This window comes from Phacochoerus africanus, chromosome 4 (genome assembly GCF_016906955.1).
Source record: "Phacochoerus africanus isolate WHEZ1 chromosome 4, ROS_Pafr_v1, whole genome shotgun sequence".
In the NCBI taxonomy this organism is placed as follows: Eukaryota; Metazoa; Chordata; class Mammalia; order Artiodactyla; family Suidae; genus Phacochoerus; species Phacochoerus africanus.
The window spans coordinates 16760774-16780645 of record NC_062547.1 but is presented as its reverse complement, the minus strand read 5'-3'; the positions used below and the strand labels follow the sequence as shown (position 1 = coordinate 16780645).

At 46.8% G+C, this 19872-nt stretch overlaps 1 protein-coding gene across 39 annotated transcripts in view; it reads left to right on the top strand.

Moving 5' to 3' along the window:
• The window catches only part of MADD (MAP kinase activating death domain), a 45580-nt gene that overhangs the window by 23853 nt on the left and 1855 nt on the right, over positions 1–19872 (top strand). For 18 of the 39 annotated variants that reach the window (XM_047775790.1, XM_047775776.1, XM_047775795.1 and 15 more), the window contains 10 exons: positions 2468–2576; positions 3123–3185; positions 3418–3538; positions 3642–3747; positions 5730–5840; positions 8064–8171; positions 15655–15819; positions 15991–16063; positions 16177–16283; positions 18390–18459. In XM_047775790.1, coding sequence (XP_047631746.1) covers positions 2468–2576; positions 3123–3185; positions 3418–3538; positions 3642–3747; positions 5730–5840; positions 8064–8171; positions 15655–15819; positions 15991–16063; positions 16177–16283; positions 18390–18459 — 1033 coding nt within the window. Of the gene's footprint in view, positions 1–2467; positions 2577–3122; positions 3186–3417; positions 3539–3641; positions 3748–5729; positions 5841–8063; positions 8172–15654; positions 15820–15990; positions 16064–16176; positions 16284–18389; positions 18460–18483; positions 18567–19872 lie in introns of all 39 variants that reach the window. The other 21 variants (XM_047775806.1, XM_047775805.1, XM_047775804.1 and 18 more) reach the window with 4 other exon arrangements.

Here is a 19872-nt window from a genome sequence, read left to right as displayed (position 1 = left end):
CTGACAGGTGAGGGAAACAGAGCCTTAGGAAGAAAAGATCTTGCCATAGGTTATACAGTAAGCCAGCGGATCCATTGGAGTTAAGTAATTCTTTTTAGCTTTTGTCTTTGGACACAGTGCCCTTCAGTGTATACATGCCTCTTCTTTTTTTTTTTTGTCTTTTTTTTGCCATTTCTTGGGCCGCTCCCGTGGCATATGGAGGTTCCCAGGCTAGGGGTCGAATTGGAGCTGTAGCTGCCAGCCTACGCCAGAGCCACAGCAACAGTGGATCCGAGCCTCGTCTGCAACCTACACCACAGCTCACGGCAATGCCAGATAGTTAACCCACTGAACAAGGGCAGGGGTTGAACCCGCAACCTCATGGTTCCTAGTCGGATTCGTTAACCACTGCGCCACGATGGAAACTCCAACATGCCTCTTCTGATACCCTTAGCACTTCGTTAGGCAGAGTTGAGAATGGATGTATCTATAGGAGCTCATAGGTGCTCATCTTTGGTCTGTGGAGAAGCCCAAAAGAGATTTGGAAGGTGAAATTTAAATAAATTATTTAACATGGAGATCATTCCAACCCCCAGGGCCTTCTGTTTACGTGTATCTAATAGAGCAAGTGACATCCCAGAGTGAAGGTAGGCAATAGGATTGAGTGTCAACAGAGCCACTCAAACCAATGGATCTAAACTCTCCCGGGGTCTAAACAGACCCTTTGAATGAGAGTATTTTAAATCCTTCTAGTGTGCTTCCATTTTAGAAGTTAAGGTATGTGTCATGGAGTAGCAGTCTTGCAAGAAGCCATTCAGCTCTTTGCTACCTTTCCTGCCACCTTCCTGGGACAAATTCTTACTTGTGCTTCTGGGCAAGGGCTCTTTGTATGATTGAATTGCTGAGAGGAGTTACCTAAATTTCTTGGCTTGAAAAGGCTATTTTAGCAAGAAAGAAATTGTATTGATGTGGCTCATTGAACAGAGTACTGGGCCGTAAACCAGGAAGCTGGCGTTTGGACACACTAATTAGGTATTGCCTAATAACCTTTGATCAGTTGCTTCTCTGATTATGCTGTTGCATGTGTTGTTTTTATGGGCATGAAAACAACCTCTTTTCCAGCTGAAAGTCTTTTTTTTTTTGTCTTTTGTCTTTGTTGTTGTTGTTGTTGTTGCTATTTGCTATTTCTTGGGCTGCTCCCGCGGCATATGGAGGTTCCCAGGCTAGGGGTCGAATCGGAGCTGTAGCCACCGGCCTACGCCAGAGCCACAGCAACGCGGGATCCGAGTCGCGTCTGCAACCTACACCACAGCTCATGGCAACGCCGGACCCTTAACCCACTGAGCAAGGGGAGGGACCGAACCCGCAACCTCATGGTTCCTAGTCGGATTCGTTAACCACTGCGCCACAACGGGAACTCCATTTAGTGGTATTTCTATGTAGGAAGATATTTCTAAGGGATGGGAGGAGAAAAGAAATTAGCATTTATGGAATACCAGCCGTGTGCCAGGCACTGTTAAGTGCTTTATATGTATTTTCTCATTTAATCCCTGGAATTATCCTATGAAGTAGGTGTGATGACATTCCTTTTGGAGTTCCCTTGTGGTACAGCTGGTTGGATTCCTGGCCCCGGAATTTCTACATACCTTGTGTGTGGCCAAAAAAATCCACAAAAACCTTCGTTTTGCAAGTGAAGAAGATGAGTCTCAGAGAAGCCAAGTTTCGAACCTAAGGATGCACAGCTAGTAAGAGGCAGGGATCTGAACTTTGGTAATTTTGACTATAAGCCCAGTGTTCTTTTTACTGAGTCATGCTATTATAGAGAATTTGCCTGATTTGGGGGGTGGGGGCACGCACATCTGAAGCATATTCCTGGGCCAGGGATTGAACCTGCGCCACAGCAGTGACCTGAGCCACAACAGTGACAACACTGGATCCTTGACCTGCTGAGCCACCAGGGAACACCTAAATTTTTTTTTTTGTCTTTTTGTCTTTTCTGGGCTCACCCACGGCATATGGAGGTTCCCAGGTTGGAGCTGTAGCTGCCAGCCTACACCAGAGCCACAGCAATGCCATATCCGAGCTGCGTCTGCGACCTACACCACAGTTCACGGCAATGCCGGATTCTTAACCCACTGAGCAAGGCCAGGGATGGAACCCGCAACCTCATGGTTCCTAGTTGGATTCATTAGCCACTGAGCCATGATGGGAACGCCTCAATTTTTTTTTTTTAGGGCAAAGATCTTATTGAGATTAAATGGCGAAGATAAGTAAAAATGAAAACTTTATTGCATGTTTGGGAGGCAGTAACAGAAAGTACCAGAAGGCAGGATTATCCCATTGACTTCTGATTGAGGCAAGCAGAGGAGCAAAGGCAGGGCAGCTGCAGCGTGGCTAATGAGTGACTGGTGTGTGAGTCTCTTTAATGAGCTGCGTGGTTTACTTTGCCCCGTTCATTGACAGCTGACCAATAGCCTCTTTTCTTTAGGGTAAAGCCCACAGCTTGAAGCCAAGTGTAAAGGAGAAGCTGATGGGCAGCCCAGTTCGCTCCTCCGAAGACGTAAGCCAGCGTGTCTATCTCTACGAGGGACTCCTAGGTGAGAAATAGCCTGGAAAGACCCCTTACCCTGGAAGGAAGCTGTACTCAGCTGGGGAAGAGGGTGGCACTGAATAAGTAGCTGCTTGGCTTTTTGCTTATTTCAGTGATAATGATAGAGGGCATTTTATTTATTTATTTTCTTTTTAGGGCTTCACCAGCGGCATGTTTAAGTTCCCAAGCTAGGGGTTGAATCGGAGCTACAGCCGCTGACCTACGCCACAGCCACAGCAACGCCAGATCTGAGCCGCATCTGCAACCTACACCACAGTTCGTGGCAAGCCGGATCCTTAACCTGCTGAGCGAGGCCAGGGATCGAACCCAAATCCTCATGGATACTAGTCGGGTTCGTTACTGCTGAGCCACGATGGGAACTCCTTAGAGGGCATTTTTATATCTTAAACAGGTGACTTACTAGATCTGGAAAAAGCAGTGGGTGAGAACTAGAAGAAACTAGAGTTTGGTATTAATCAATAGCCTCTGTCTTTCTGTCTTCCTTTCTTTTACTTTCCTGCTACCATGGTCCTTCCTCCTCACAAATTGGCAGGAAGGGACAAAGGATCGATGTGGGACCAGTTAGAGGACGCTGCTATGGAGACCTTTTCTATAAGTAACCACCTTTCTTTGTGTGCTGTGTTCATCCCTCCTCCTTGGGAGGGAATGGGCCTCACTTGGAGGCAGCTGGGGCTGGTGGCAGGAATGTTAGATCTGGGGTGGAGAGGCTCCTGTTTCCTGTCCCTAGAAATATGTAATGGCTCCCTTTTATCTGGAATTTATTTTAGTTTAGCAGCCACATTCTTCATATGTTATATAAACTCCTGAAAAAACTCTATTCTACACAGGCAAAGAGCGTTCTACTTTATGGGACCAAATGCAGTTCTGGGAAGATGCGTTCTTAGATGCTGTGATGTTGGAGAGAGAAGGGATGGGTATGGACCAGGGTCCCCAGGAAATGATAGACAGGTATGAGGCTTAGAAACCCTTGGGAAAATGCAGAGTCAGCCCCTTCCTGGTTAATTCTGTGTTCTCCCACCTGAGGGCTGACTTGTCCTTGTGTCCTCTTCAGGTACCTGTCCCTTGGAGAACATGACCGGAAGCGTCTAGAGGATGATGAGGATCGTTTGCTGGCCACACTCTTGCACAACCTCATCTCCTACATGCTGCTGATGAAGGTAATGTTAATTTTGCTTATTACGCCCAGCTGCTGCTGCTGCTGTTGGAGGGCAAGGCTTGTTTCTCTTGCCTAAATTCTGGGGCATTTGGGAAGCTGTCAGAGTATTCTACAAGGGCTCTTCCTCAGAAGGTCTGAGACCTCTCTGTAGCTCACACGTGATCCATTTATCTGAAGCTGCCAGGCTATTGTGCTAAAGAATGTTGTAAAGGTGATTGATGATTGCATGCCATTTGTTTATTTTGAATTTTAAATAGATTTCCTTTGCTAAATAGTTTTAGGATGCCTGGAGTACTCTCCACAGAAGACTTTTTTTTTTTTTTTTTTGTCTTTTTGCTATTTCTTGGGCCACTCCCGTGGCACATGGAGGTTCCCAGGCTAGGGGTCGAATCGGAGCTGTAGCCACCGGCCTACGCCAGGGCCGCAGCAACGCGTGATCCAGGCCACGTTTGCAACCTACACCACAGCTCATGGCAACGCCGGATCCTTAACGCACTGAGCAAGGCCAGGGATCAAATCCACAACCTCATCATTCCTAGTCAGATTCGTTAACCACTGTGCCATGACAGGAACTCCCCACAGAGTACATTTTTTAAAAATTTTTAAAGAGTTCCCATCGTGGCTCAGCTGGTTAAGGACCTGTTGTAATCTCTGTGAAGATGTGGGTTCGATCCCTGGCCTTACTCAATGGGTTAAGGATCCGGAGTTGTCGCAAGCAGCGGCATAAGTCATAGATGGAGCTTGGATCTGGTGTTGTCATGTCTGTGGTGTAGGCCTCAGCTGCTGCTCTGGTTCTGCCCCTAGCCTGGGAACTTCCATATGCCATGAGTGCGGCCCAAGGGGAAAGAAAGAAAAATTTTTAAAGTAATAGGTTCTGAAACCTGAGAGAGGATGCTTAAAATTCACTTTTCAGCCCTAGTCCTTTATCACATACGTTTTTCCATAGATGTAAAAAGAGCCAGTCATTGAAAAAGTAATGGTAGGTTCTAGTTTGACTTGGTTATACTTGGTTTTTATAGCTGTGGAAGAACTATGTTACCAGATAGAAGAGTCCTGCTTGAAAGGGACTTGGTGGGTAGAAGGAAGTTGTTTTGAGAATGAGCCCCTGGGTTTCTCCTCCTGTTCTCCCAGTCTCTCTAAGTGTAAATGCATTAGTTGACCAAAAGCAGAGAATGCCTTGCAGGCCCTCTTGGTTTGTTTCATTTCCTGTTTAAGGGTCTCTTGAACTTTAGGGTTATCAGTTAACTGGTTGGGATAGAGTGGTGATCTCTAACCCTAGGGAGGTGTCTTGGCAACAGCCAAGCCTTGGCCGTTGCTCTGAGTTGTTACAATCTAAGAATGGTATGGTACTGGTTAGGGGTAAGGAGGAGGTATCCCCTTGAGTCCCCATCCACTTAAGCCAGAACTGCTCTAAGAGCTACTTTTCAGAGTTCCCGTCGTGGCGCAGTGGTTAACAAATCCGACTAGGAACCAGGAGGTTGTAGGTTCAATCCCTGCCCTTGCTCAGTGGGTTAAGGATCTGGCATTGCTGTGAGCTGTGTGGTGTAGGTCGCAGACACGGCTCGGATCCCGCGTTGCTGTGGCTCTGGCATAGGCCGGTGGCTGCAGCTCCGATTGGACCCCTAGCTTGGGAACCTCCGTCTGCCGCAGGAGCGGCCCAAGAAATAGCAAAAAGACAAAAAAAAAAAAAAAGCTACTTTTCTACGGAAGCCACCTGGGGACAGAGCCAGGGTTTTTCTTTCCAGACTTTTGGCAGAACACACAGTTAAATGTTTTCTCTTATTCTCAGTGGTCTGCTTTTTTAGAATTCTACTTCTCAGGGTTCCCTGGTGGTGCCGTGGGTTAAGGATCTGGTGTTATCACTGCTGTGGCTTGGGTTCAGTCCCTGGCCCAGGAACTTCTGCATGCCTGGAGTGCAGCCAAAAAAAAAAATTCTGCTTCTCTTAGTAGGTAAGTTATTAAGATCCTGTTTTGGCTTTCCAGGTGAATAAGAATGATATCCGGAAGAAGGTGAGGCGCCTGATGGGAAAGTCCCATATTGGGCTTGTGTACAGCCAGCAAATCAACGAAGTGCTTGACCAGCTGGCAAACTTGGTGAGCACATCTGGGCCATCCCTTAGGCTCCCTTCCATTGCACTCCTTAGCCTCCCGGGAAGGCATGGGCCTTGTGGTTGAACGCAGAGGCTTCCCCACAGTCATTTCTTGGCTATTGTATTTTCAAAATCTCTAGTTCTGAAAATAGGGCTTTGACTCTAGATGAGGCTCTTGCCCTTCTGTTCTGTGATAGGATTCTCTGTACTAAAACCATCTTAGTGCAGCCATTTCACCATTTGTGTGGTCTGTGGACCGCTGTGGATCCCCAAGGTAAATATTGTTTTCATGATGACACTAAAATGTTATTTGCCTTTTTCACCAGATTGACATTTGAACTAATGGGGCAAAAATAATGGTGCCTTGGGAGCTCCAACTGTGGCTCAGCGGAAACGAATCTGACTAGTATCCATGAGGATATGGATTCGGTCCCTAGCCTTGCTCAATGGGTCAGAGATCCAGTGTTGCCGTGAGCTGTGGTGTGGGTCACAGATGTGGCTCAGATCCCATGTTGCTGCAGCTGTGGTGTAGCCTGGCAGCTGCAGCTCCAGTTTGACCCTAGCCTGGGAATTTCCATATGCTGCAGATGTGGCCCTAGAAAGCAAAAAAAAAAAAAAAAAAAAAAAAAAAGGCCATGGTGCCTTAGTACAGTGAAGGCAGTGGCACCAAACAATGCTAGTATCCCCACCTCCACACACACTCAGTTAAAAAAAAAAAACAGAAAGCCAGTTTCACTTATGAATATCCTTGATGAAGCCATTAAAATCATCAATTTTATTAAATCTGATCATTGATTATAATATTTTTAAAAATTTACTTTTATATGCATCTTTTAAAATATTCTATGTGATAAAATGGGAAATTTACAGAGAGCACTTCTGCTGCAAACCAGAATATGATTGTTTAGAAGAAAAGCAGTTTGTGACAATTTGAGTTGCAAGCTGAACTGGCAGCTTTGTTCATGGGACACTATTTTTATTTGAAAGAATGATTAACAAATTATGGTTATTTGGAGTTGAGTATTCAGCAGACTTTTTGACCTTGAAACTTGCCACTGTTTAAAAACTCCTAATGAGATTTACTATATTAATGAATATGATTTTTTGATATTTGGAAGAGCTGCTTAACTCAGTGAACTAGTATTTTCCAGATGGTGGATGTATGATGTTACAGATTCAACTGTGGGCAAAAAGATCCACTCAAAGTGTAGAGCAAACAAATGGATTTTAATGTAACAAAGTATAAAATTTCACTGATGTGTTTTCAGATTCCACATTGCAACTAACTTTAAGAAACTGCTACTTCTTAAGGTTCTGGTGTAGTATCAAAGAAGAATATGCATATTTATCTGGAAAACCTAGTAAAATACTCCTGTTTCCAGATACATATCTGTGAAGTAAGATTTTCTTTAATATACTGTATCCAAAGCAACCTATCAAACAGATTAAATATAAAAGCAGATATGAGAATACGGCTTTTTTTTTACTTTTATTTTTTTCCATTATAGCTGGTTTATAGTGTTCTGTCAGTTTTCTACTGTACAGCATGTTACAGTTAGACATACAAGTATACAGTCTTTTTTTCTCACATTATCCTGCTCCATCATAAGTGACTAGACATAGTTCCCAGTGCTACACAGCAGGATCTCATTGCCTATCCATTCCAAAGGCATGGACTCCCCATCTGTTAACTCCAAGTTCCCAATCCATCCCACTCCTTCCCCCTCCCCCTTGGCAACCACAAGTCTATTCTCCAAGGCCATGATTTTCTTTTCAATACAGCTGTTTTTTATTAAGCCAAACATTAAAGATTTGCAAAAATGTAAAATAGCGCTGCTCTTCAGATTTTTTTAGTCTGGGAAATACAGTTATTTTAAAAGTATATGTTATTTATATTACTATATAATGGATTCATTATTAATGAGTCACTAATTCATTTTAAATTAAACATTAAAAATTTTTAATTTTAATTTCTAGTATGGTAAAAATCTATGACTATAACTCAGAAAAACATAAGCTCTTGGAGATCATCAATAAAGTTAAAAAACGTACGGGAGACCTGAGACCCAGCAGTTTGAGAACACGTCCACAGTGGCCAGCGGCCAGCAGATGGCACTGCTCTAAGGCAGCCGATACGAATGGGATTGAATTGCTGAGTGAGGATTTCTGGCTCAGAGTGCTGTGAGAGGGATGTTTCGACGTCCCTAAAGGATCTCTCTCTCCTCAGAACGGACGTGACCTCTCCATCCGATCCAGTGGCAGCCGGCACATGAAGAAGCAGACCTTTGTGGTACATGCTGGGACAGACACAAATGGAGATATCTTTTTCATGGAGGTAGGTGCTGGTTCATGTTCGGGGCCCAAAGGAACATTTGAAAGTCAAGAGAACTAGAACTGATGCTGGAATATTTTCTCCCACTTACTCATTTTCATGATCCATTTATCATTAAATTTCAGGTTCTTGTGCCAGTATATTAATAAATAGAGGATTCCCTATCATTTCTTTTATACGTATCTGTATATTGAATAGAAGATATAGTCACATTGTCCCTAAATCAGAACAGCATAAAAATGGCATATACATTGGCAAGTCTTGCTCTCATTCTTATACCCTTTCACTGTTTCCCATCCACCTCACTCCTTCCTCCTTTAGGTAACCACTTTTATTTATAACCACTTTGTACCCTCTAGTGGGTTGCTATGCAAACATAATAAAATATGAACATAAGTTCTTTTCTTTTTTATTTATTTATTTTTATTTTTTTGTCTTTTGTTGTTGTTGTTGTTGTTGCTATTTCTTGGGCCGCTCCCGCGGCATATGGAGGTTCCCAGGCTAGGGGTCGAATCGGAGCTGTAGCCACTGGCCTACGCCAGAGCCACAGCAACACAGGATCCGAGCTGCGTCTGCAACCTATACCACAGCTCACGGCAACGCTGGATCGTTAACCCACTGAGCGAGGGCAGGGACCGAACCCGCAACCTCATGGTTCCTAGTCAGATTCGTTAACCACTGCACCACGACGGGAACTCCTTTTCTTTTTTCTTTTTGTCATTTTAGGGCCACACTCGTGGTATATGGAGGTTCAAGGGGTTGAATCAGAGCTGTAGCCGCTGGCCTACACCACAGCAATGCAGGATCCAAGCCAAATCTGCAACCTGTGTTGCCCATACAGCTCATGACAACACCAGATCCTTAATCCACTGAGCGAGGCCAGGGATCGAACCTGTGTCCTCGTGGATGCTAGTCAGATTCGTTTCTGCCGAGCCACATCGGGAACTCCTGAACATAAATTCTTGTCTACTCTTTTACATAAAGGTTGTATATCCTATCCACCAACTTGTACCTTGTGTTTTTCATTAAACATATCCTAGAGATCTGTAGCAGTACAAAAGGAGCTTTCTCAATCTTTGCACAGCTGTATGGTGTTCCATAGTTTATGTAACCAGTTAGTATATACGTACCCTTGGCTTCCTTCCAGATTTTTGCTGTTGCTAATAGTGTGACTCTGCATGCTGCTATGTCTGCTCCATTTCATACATGTGCAGGTTTACCTAAGAACTCCTGGAAGTAGGACTGCTGGGTCAAAGGGAAAATGCATTTATAGTTTTGTTGATATATAATTCTAAATTCTCTCTCAACATACAATAGTTTCCTTCCCATATTGCCATTTATTTTGTTGAAGAAATTTGCCCCGTGGAGGATCTTATGTTTTAGACTTTTTGCTGACTGCATCTCCTTAGTGTTAACATGTTTCTCTATCACTTGTATTTCAACAAACTAGTAGTTCAGTTGTAAAGGTTTGATCAGTTTCAGATCTGGTACTTTGGCAAGAGTAGGTGGTGCTGTATATTTCCTTTGCCTTAATTTTGGTTGGCTCACCAGAAGGTGATCGTGGGTTCAGATGTAGGCAACCTGATCTATTCACTGTAAAGTTTCTTAATAGTTTTCTGGTTTTGCTTATGGCATCTTTTTGCTATGCAGATTTTTTTTACTTTTAGGTAGTTGAATTAATCAGTCATTTTTTTTTGTGGCTTTTGAATTTTGAGTCATAGCTGGAAAACTGTTTCTTCCTCCACTATTGTAAAGGAAATTGGCTGTATTTTCATCATTTCTGTGCTTTTTTTTTTAATAACCATTCTTTTATTTATTTTTATTTTTTTCCATTTTTTTTTATTACTCAAATGAATTTATCACATCTGTAGTTGTATAATGATCATAACAATCTGATTTCACAGGATTTCCATTCCACAGCCCAAGCACATCCCCCTACCCCCCAAACTGTCTCCTCCGGAGACCATAAGTTTTTCAATGTCTGTGAGTCAGCATCTGTTCTGCAAAGAAGTTCCGTCTGTCCTTTTTTCAGATTCCACATGTCAGTGAAAGCATTTGATGTTGGTGTCTCATTGTATGGCTGACTTCACTTAGCATGATAGTTTCTAGGTCCATCCATGTTGCAAAAAATGTCAGTATTTCGTTCCTTTTAGTGGCTGAGTCATATTCCATTGTGTATATGTACCACATCTTCTGGATCCACTCCTCTGTCGATGGACATTTAGGTTGTTTCCATGTCTTGGCTGTTGTAAATAGTGCTGCAATGAACATTGGAGTACATGTGTCTCTGCGAGTCGTGGTTTTCTCTGGATGGCTGCCCAGGAGTGGGATTGCTGGGTCAAATGGTAGTTCTATGTTTAGTTTTCTGAGGAATCTCCATACTGCTTTCCACAGTGGTTGCACCAAAATAATTTCTGTGTTTTTAATTCTAAAATGAATCTAAGTAATTTTAGGGACCAAATACAACTCCTATCTAAATTAGTGAAATCAGCTAATTTTTACAGGTATTCTGTTGCCTTTGGCTTAGTTGAATTTGATTTTCACATTCACAGTTTTTTGAAGACATGGGTCCATCAAACAACAGGGCAGGGTTTCTTCTCTGAGCCAGAAACATATATGTTTATTTAACTGAGAAGAAAGTCATTTTACGTGACCTTGAAGTGTTGGAATTTGGCTAGGTGCCCCTCAGAGCTGATGGCTAACTTAGGACATCCCTGCCACAGTACGTCTTTCCAGAGGATCCCTTGAGGTACAGGACTCACTGTCAGTGCTGTGCAGGGAGCCTCCTGTGAAGGCCCTGTAGTGTGGGATGGATCCATCACCTCATAGGTCCCCCCACCTACCCCATACTGCCAAGCGAGGGTACCACGCTCACCCCGTCAGCACCTGGCTACTGTGACGTTATCACATTTAGCCGTTCTCAGCACAGCCTGCCAGCTGCATGATCAGTTGGATAGCAGTTTGCAAAGACTTTTTTTTTTTTTTGTCTTTTTCTAGGGCCACTCCCACGGCATATGGAGGTTCCCAGGCTAGGGGTCTAATCAGAGCTGTAGCCACCAGCCTACGCCAGAGCCGCAGCTACTCAGGATCCCAGCCACGTCTGCAACCTACACCACAGCTCATGGCAACGCCAGATCCTTAACCTACTGAACAAGGCCAGAGATCGAACCCACAAGCTCATGGTTCCTAGTTGGATTCATTTCTGCTGTGCCACAACGGGAACTCCTGCAAAGACTTTTAAAAACCATCTTGACAAAAAGACAAAAAAAAAAAAAAAGGAGTTCCCGTCGTGGCGCAGTGGTTAACGAACCATGAGGTTGCGGGTTCGGTCCCTGCCCTTGCTCAGTGGGTTAACGATCCAGCGTTGCCGTGAGCTGTGGTGTAGGTTGCAGACGCGGCTCGGATCCCGCGTTTCTGTGGCTCTGGCATAGGCCGGCGGCTACAGCTCCGATTCGACCCCTAGCCTGGGAATCTCCATGTGCCGCGGGAGCGGCCCAAGAAATAGCAACAGCAACAACTACAACAACAAAAGACAAAAAGACAAAAAAAAAAGCCATCTTGATTGCCTTTTTCATTGCAAAAGTAAACAGTATATGCTGCCAAAGTTTTAAACCATGTAGAAGTAAGTAAAGTAAAAAGTTTTCCTCAGAGTTCCCGTCGTGGCACAGTGGAGATGAATCCATGAGGTTGTGGGTTTGATCTCTGGCTTCGCTCAGTGGGTTAAGGATCCGGTGTTGCTATGAGGCGTGGTGTGTAGGTCCCAGACAAGGCTCAGATCTGGCGTTGCCATGACTCAGGCGTAGGCTGGCAGCTACAGCTCCGATTAGACCCCTAGTCTGGGAACCTCCATATGCCGAGGGTGCAGCCCTAAAAGGACAAGATAAAAAAATAAAAAATAAAAAAAATGCTTACTTGCATGAACATAGCTTACTTATATGGAATTTTGTTTCAGTGTTTATAAAACTGGTATCAGACTACAAGTATCGTTTTTTTGGTTTATTTTTGTTTTGTCTTTTTGCCATTTCTTGAGCTGCTCCTGTGGCATATGGAGGTTCCCAGGCTAGGGGTCCAATCAGAGCTGTAGCTGCTGGCCTATGCCAGAGCCACAGCAACATGGGATCCAAGCCACATCTGCAACCTACACCACAGCTCACGGCAATGCCGGATCCTTAACCCACTGAGCAAGGCCAGGGATTGAACCCGCAACCTCATGGTTCCTAGTCGGATTCGTTAACCACTGAGCCACGACGGGAACTCCAGACTACAAGTATTGTTATGTAATTTGTTTTTTTTCACTTATTGTATCCCAGATATCTCTATACCATCTCCAAATATTATGGAAATATGTCTCTTTTTAAATTTTTTAATTTTTTTTTGTCTTTTTAGGGCGACACTTACAGCATATGGAAGTTTGCAGGCCAGGGTCAAATTATCACCACAGCTGCCAGCCTGCACCACAGCCACAGCAACGCCAGATCCAAGTTGTGTCTGCAGCTATTTACACTTTTGATAGATTTTGCCAAATTGCTATACTGGTTTACACCTCCACCAGCAGCATAGCCGAGTATCACATATTATTTACCATCATCTCTTTAGCCTAGAAATCACGTGTTCTCCTAAATACCCGCCTCTCTCCTTTACGTGATGTTCTTAAAGCGTCAGGGAGGGTAGAGTAGTTGTCCCCATTTTCCACATGGAGAGAACCCCAGAGTTCGACTGGAGCTAGAACCTGAGTTTCTAATTCCTGCTTAGCTACTCTGGCTCTTTTCTTCCTAAGGTTTTTGAATCCCAGTAAACTCTTGAGTAGAGATGGAAACTGGTAGTCTGGTGTGTTTCTTAATCATTTACCTAATATTTATGTAGTGCATGTTATAGCCAGACACTCTGCCGAGTTTGCTGTTTTGGGGGTTACAGTAGTGAATAAGGACATGGTTTCTGTTGCCCTTACAGGGTTGACAAGCCATTGGGGAAGTCAGATAATTAGACATGCAGTGTCATAAAGGGTAATAAGCATTATGAGAGAAGATGTTCAGGAAGCAGGTGTTACCCACAGGGCCTGGGAACCATGGACGACCCTCAGAAGTGATCTTTGAGCTTAGACTTGAAGAGTAGGACTTGGAGTTCCCGTCGTGGCTCAGTTGTTAAGGAATCCAACTAGGAACCATGAGGTTGCAGGTTCGATCCCTGGCCTCACTTAATGGGTTAAGGATCTGGTGTTGCCGTGAGCTGTGGTATAGGTCACAGACTCGGCTCGGATCCAGCATTAGTGTGGCTGTGGCATAGGCTGGCGGCTACAGGTCCTATTGGACCCCTAGCCTGGGAACCTCCATATGCTGCAGGTGTAGCCCTGGAAAAGACAAAAAGAAGAGTAGGACTTAATAGCTGGAGTTGGGGAGGGGAAGAGTGTCCCAGGGGTATTTGGGGCAGAATGGGTGGGACTCGATAATGTAGTTGGAGGGAAAGAAGGAGTCTTGCATCTTTTCTCATTTCTGGCTTGGGCAGCTGGGGGAATGGTGATGCCATCTACTCAGACAGGGGACCCAGAAGGAGGATCTGCCCAGGAGGAGGTGGGGAGTTCAGATTTGGACGTGATGAGTTTGAGGTGCTATATTTCTTATATCTAGTCATGTTGTTGTTATAGCAGCTAACTCTAGGATACTTTCTATGTGCCTGGCTTTATTCTAAGAATTTTATGCACATTAATTTATTTAATCTTCACAATAACTCCATGAAGTCATTACACTCCCCATCTTACATGTGAGGAAATATAGACAAGACTAACTTAAGGTGATGTGGCTAAGCAAGGGGACAGCCAGAATCTAAACCCAGGCAGTCTGATCTTAGACCTGCTCTTAAGCATCATGCTGTAATGGCTCCCACAGTAACTGAAGGCGTATGAACAGGTATGTGTACCTGAGGAAAAATGTTGAGCAAGAAGAGGGTGTGAAGGAGAACTTTGCCTTTTAATTTATATCATCTTATGTTGTATAATTTTTTTTGCAATAAGCATTGTCCATGTGTCATTTGTGTGATTAAATTTCTTATAATGATTTATATTTTTTCCATTATAGCTGATTTACAGTGTTCTGTCAATTTTCTACTATACAGCAAGGTGACCCAGTCACACATACATGTATACATTCTTTTTTCTCACATCATCATGCTCCGTCATATGTGACTAGGTATAATTCCCAGTGCTACACAGCAGGATCTCATTGCTTATCCATTCCAGAGGCAATAGTTTGCATCTGTTAACCCCAAATTCCCCTTCCCTCCCACTCTCTCCCTTTCCCTCTTGGCAACCACAAGTCTATTCTTCAAGTCCATGAGTTTCTTTTCTGTGGAAAGGTTCATTTGTGCTGTATATTAGATTCCAGATATAAGTGACTCATACGGTATGTCTTTCTCTTTCTGACTTACTTCACTCAGTATGAAAGTCTCTAGTTCCATCCACGTTGCTGCAAATGGCATTATTTTGTTCTTTTTTGTGGCTGAGTAGTATTCCATTATGTATATATAGCACATCTTCTTAATATAATCATCTGTCGATGGACATTTAGGTTGTTTCCATGTCTTGGCTATTATGAATAGTGCTGCAATGAACATGTGGGTGCATGTGCCTTTTTCAAGGAAAGTTTTGTCTGGATATATGCCCCAGAGTGGGATTGCTGTGTCATATGGTAGTTCTGTGTATAGTTTTTTGAGGTACCTCGAAACGGTTTTCCATAGTGGTTGTACCAATTTACATTCCCACCAACAGTGCAGGAAGGTTCCCTTTCTCCACACCCTCTCCAGGATTTGTTATTTGTGGACTCATTAATGATGGCCATTCTGACTGATGTGAGATGGTTTTGATTTGCATTTCTCTAATAATCAGTGACGTTGAGCATTTTTTCATGTGCTCGTTTGGAGAAATGTCTCTTTAGGTCTTTTGCATATTTTTCAGGTGTGTGATTAAATTTTATTTGTTTATTTGGGGTTTGTGCTTGCTTTTTCTTTGTGCAGTTAGGTTTTTAAAAGACTTATGCAGAACTAGGGCTGAGCCGGGATTAGGAAATATAGTGTTGGTTCCATTTTTTTTTTTCTCCTTGGTTAAGTCTGCCATAATCCCCTGCCTTTGTGCTTGTCAGCAGAGATGATGCCTAAGGCTGTCAGGTGGAGGCAGGAGACATCCTCCCAGGACTTGCAGTCCAGAACACGTAGGCAGTAATAACACATAGACTGAAGCGAAAAGTGAGCCTTCGTCCTTGCTTACAAATTCCTTTCAGTGACTCCTGCAGCCAACCTTCTCGTGGGCAGCATGCCCAGCAGTTCAGTGTTGGAGTCTCCACCTAAGGAGGACTGAGCCTAAGGCAGAAACCTGACCTTGGGGATACTCCTGGGACCGATCATCCCATCGTCCCCTGTGGGGAGAGGAGTACAGTGTGGCCTGGCAGGGGAGCTCCTTAGAGACCTGGGCCCCTGCCTGCCCTGTGCGCTTCTCCAGGTGTGTGACGACTGCGTGGTGTTGCGTAGTAACATCGGGACAGTGTACGAGCGCTGGTGGTACGAGAAGCTCATCAACATGACCTACTGTCCTAAGACCAAGGTGCTCTGCTTGTGGCGCAGAAACGGTTCTGAGACCCAGCTCAACAAGTTCTACACCAAGAAGGTACCCGTGAGCTCTGTGTGGGCTGGGGTTCCCACAGGGAAGTGAACACAGAATGCAGTTTTGCCTCTGGCCCTTGCATGGAACACACAGCGCTGTCTGTGAGACTGTTCTGGAGCAGAGGGTGGGAGCCTGGAGGGCTCGTGTGACGGACGGCTCTCCCCTGTGCCGCAGTGTCGGGAGCTGTACTACTGCGTGAAGGACAGCATGGAGCGCGCTGCCGCCCGACAGCAGAGCATCAAACCGGGTGAGGAGAGAGCGGTCTCCTGAGCGTGCCCACCGTTGGTTTTCATCCGTCCTTCTGGGTGGCGGAGGCCTGCCCACCTCCTGGTTAGCTGATAGCCTCCTCCCTCACCACAGGACCGGAACTAGGTGGCGAGTTCCCTGTGCAGGACATGAAGACTGGCGAGGGCGGCTTGCTACAGGTCACCCTAGAAGGAATCAATCTCAAGTTCATGCACAGCCAGGTAGGTGCAAGTGGCAGCACGAGGCTTCCTAGCCCAGGTCCAGTAAGGCTCAGTGTGCAGGTCCCCAGTGAGCATGAGAGAGAACTCTGTGGCTCCTGAGAGACTGAGCAGCTGGAGCCGAGAGAGCGATGGAGGGGAGGGCGCAGTGACTCTGGCGCCGGCCTGGAGGAGCGGCAGGGAGCCCGTGCGGGAGGGGAGAGAGAGGGCGCCTTGGTGGCCGATAGACTCAGCACAGTGTGAGTGGGAGCGTCTCACTTGGCCCTTCTCCGCACAGTGTCTGCCTTCCCCTGCCCCAGGGCGTGCTTTTGCTCGGTGGTTTCGCTTTGAGAGTCTAGACCGGCTGATCCCCTCGCGTGTTTCTGGGGCGCGTGAAGCTCGTGTGTATGTGTGTGAGTAGCTTGCGTCTGTCCTATCTGGAGCGTGTGTGTTTATTTGCCTTTTTTTCCTGCTGATTCTTCTTCCTCTTTCTTCCTTCCTCTGAGTGTCCCCACCCTGCCCCCTGCTCCACAGCCCCACTCCCCGCTTTTGACTGGGGAGCACTTCAGGATACCTCTTTCCCTCATTGCGATTCCACCTAGGAGCTGACTGTTTTCTCTTGGTCTTCTGACGCAGCGTTCGTTACTTTTTCTCTCAGTGGACAGTCCTTAAGCTAATTCCTTTCTGAGGCCAGCGCATCATCCCAGGTCCGTTCCCAGTCCTGACTCTTCACACAAGTGCCTTCCCTCCCCCTTCCCTGTGGCATCGGTTCCTCTCCTTGAGGCTCTGAGCCAGACCCAAATGTGGGAAGCACCACAGCCCCTGGCCAGGCCGCAGCCACTCAGGGCTGGTGAGCCTCTGGAACCCGAGGCTTCCTCCTGCCCCTCTGCCATTTTAGTTCTCCTTTCAGGAATCCAGCCGGGCCGCTTGGTGTGAAGGGGAACAGCTGCCCAGACTTCTGGCAGTCTACTTGCAGCATATCTGTACATCAGTAATATTACGACATTAAATAGTATACTGGAGTCAGACCCTAAGGTCTGCCCAAAGAGGGGGTTACCTAAGTACTTTTTGGACCACGAAGGTGCCAGCACTTCTCGGGGAGCAGGCTTCTGACTGCACTTTAGGGCTGTGGCCTCCCCCGATGCTTCACCTTCTGAAGAAATGACCCCCAAATGCCCTCTTTTCCTCTGGTGTACCCCTTTGGACTGACCTAATAGCTAACTGTCACAAGGCATGTACAAGCTGGCCCGTAGTTTAAGACTTTGCTCCGGAAGAGAGATCGTGTAGAGAGAGGAAATCATACCCTGACTGATAGCGAGATAATGGCCTTGGGGTCCATCTTCTACCACGTAACAGTCAGCTGGAGTTGAGGAAGGACTGGACCCCAGCGGAGTTCTGCAGTGTGGGGTAACAGATGGGAAAAGCGTGGTCTTTGGAATCAGGGCAGACTTGGAATCAGAGCCCAGCTTCATTATTTGTGGGCAAATAAACTTTCAGATCCTCAGCGTCCTTCAGATCCTCAGCGTCCTTATCTATAAAACGAGAGTGGTACCATATCCTGTGCCACAGAGTTGTAAGGACCACCTAGTCTCTGTAGAACTCCTAGGAGGTGCTCCTAAGTGCTAGCTGTTATTACCATCACCACATACTTCTGGGGAGAGCCTGGATCCTGTTTCAAGGAAGATGCCAACACCTCCCCCCAAGGACAGTCTGAGGGGAGCTTTGCGCCCGTGCCAGCCCTCTGCGCCGGAGGAGGATGCATGGAAGGGTAGAGAGCTGATGGGCTGAGGGGGGCCCCCGGCCAGAGTGTCCTACAAGCGCTGCCCTGGGCAGAGGGTGTGGGCAGGCAGCCCAGGCCAGCAGAGGGGCCTTTGGGTTGGCTTTGACCGTTAAGACTAACGCCTTCCTTTCTCTCCCATGCTTTCTCCTCCGGCCAGGAGCGGAAGGTACATGCCCTTTCTGCTGTCTTCGCTTCTTAGCGCTTTTGAGTTGTGTGTGTGTGGATTCTTCCGTCCTCTCTTTGGGAAGTAGGTTTTCTGTGTGGGGTGGGGCTGTAGCTGGGAGAGCGGGCTTTGTGGGGTGGTGGGGGAGCCTCTGGGCCTTACCCCACCCTCCCTCCCTCTCTTACAGGTTTTCATAGAGCTGAATCACATTAAAAAGTGCAATACAGTTCGAGGCGTCTTTGTCCTGGAGGAATTTGGTAATTACACTATTTTGCTCTTAGGTCTGGACTCACATGGCAGTAACTCAAACCTCGGAGCTCCAGAGGAGGGACTAGAGACAGAGAAGAAGCGCCTCTGCAGAGAGGTCAGGAGGAGCAGGAGTGATAGGGAAGAAGAGGGGACCCTGAGTTGAGAGAAGGGAGGAGAAAGGAAAGCTAGACGGTGGCTGCCAGGGAACAGGCCGCAGAAGAGCAGCGGCTCAGACGCAGGGGTTAGAGCTCAGCCCTGCTACTGAAAAGGCTCCGCAAACCAGTGCCACCTTCCCTCACTTGGCCAGCCAGTGGTCAGAAAGGTCTGGGGCAGAGCAGATGGGCCATTCCCCAGCTCTGCTGGGTTCCTGTCACCCGTCGCCATCCCTCTAGCAGCCCAGTGCTGCATCCAGCCACCCCGGGGCCTCTCCGGGTCTGCCTGGCCTCTGTGCTGGAGCAGGGAGTGTGGCAGGGCAGGCAGGCTCACTCTAGGGGGCAGACAAGCCTAGTGGCTTCAGAGGCAGAGGGCAGTGGGAGCTGGAAGCCGGGAGCCAGCCTCCCTCCAGCCCAGCACTGAGACTGACCAGTGGTGTCTGGGTTCTCACCCTGGGGCTTTGAGTTCCTGCTGTGTTTGTGCTTCATTCTTTTGTGCCCCTCATCGCTGCTATGAAAACCTTCGTTCTCCAGCAGGTAAAGTGACCTCGCCGTGCTGCCTTTCTCCCCAGGCCCCTGCCTTGGGCCCTGCAGTTGGGGGGCGGGCTCCCTGCGCCTAAGCCAGCTGCTCACATCGCCAGTTTGTCTCTTCCCTTCTCTCCCCACCCTCTTCCTTCCCAACCTCCTCCACCCTCGTGCTGGCTTATTGGTTCTGAGTTTTCTCCCATGTGCTCCTTTCTCTCTTCTGCCAGAGAGACGTTTGGGGGAATCTTCCAACTCGGGAGAAGGACCTGGGCTTCTTGCTCTACCTTTGAGGAGTTTATTCCCTGTTAACCCCGGGGCCCTTGGAATTCTACCTCCCAGGGTCCGAAGAAGGTGTGGCCAACTCTCCTACCTCTTCTGGCCCCCAGGGCGATGGCACGCCCCCTGCTCCCAGTCTCGGGCGTGATGATGGCTGAGGCTGGGGGCCCTGATTCCTTCCTCTGGCCAAGCAGAACCCTGCATGGCTGGGGCAGGGGTGACTCTTAGTCCTGCATTCCGGGCTGTGGACATGTGTGTACTTTGCCTGATGCTCCTCGTCACGTCCCTCCCCGGGTGCTGTACTCGCCTGTCTCTTCTGCTCGGTGTGTCTGCTCCAGAGCCCTCTGACGCTCTCCCTCACACAGGCAGGCTTGGGCCTCTGCTGCCATCAGGGAAGGAAACTCCCAAGTCTGGTGGGTTTAGCATCATGCCACTTCTTCCTCCAGCCACAGGACCCTCAGTGTAGGG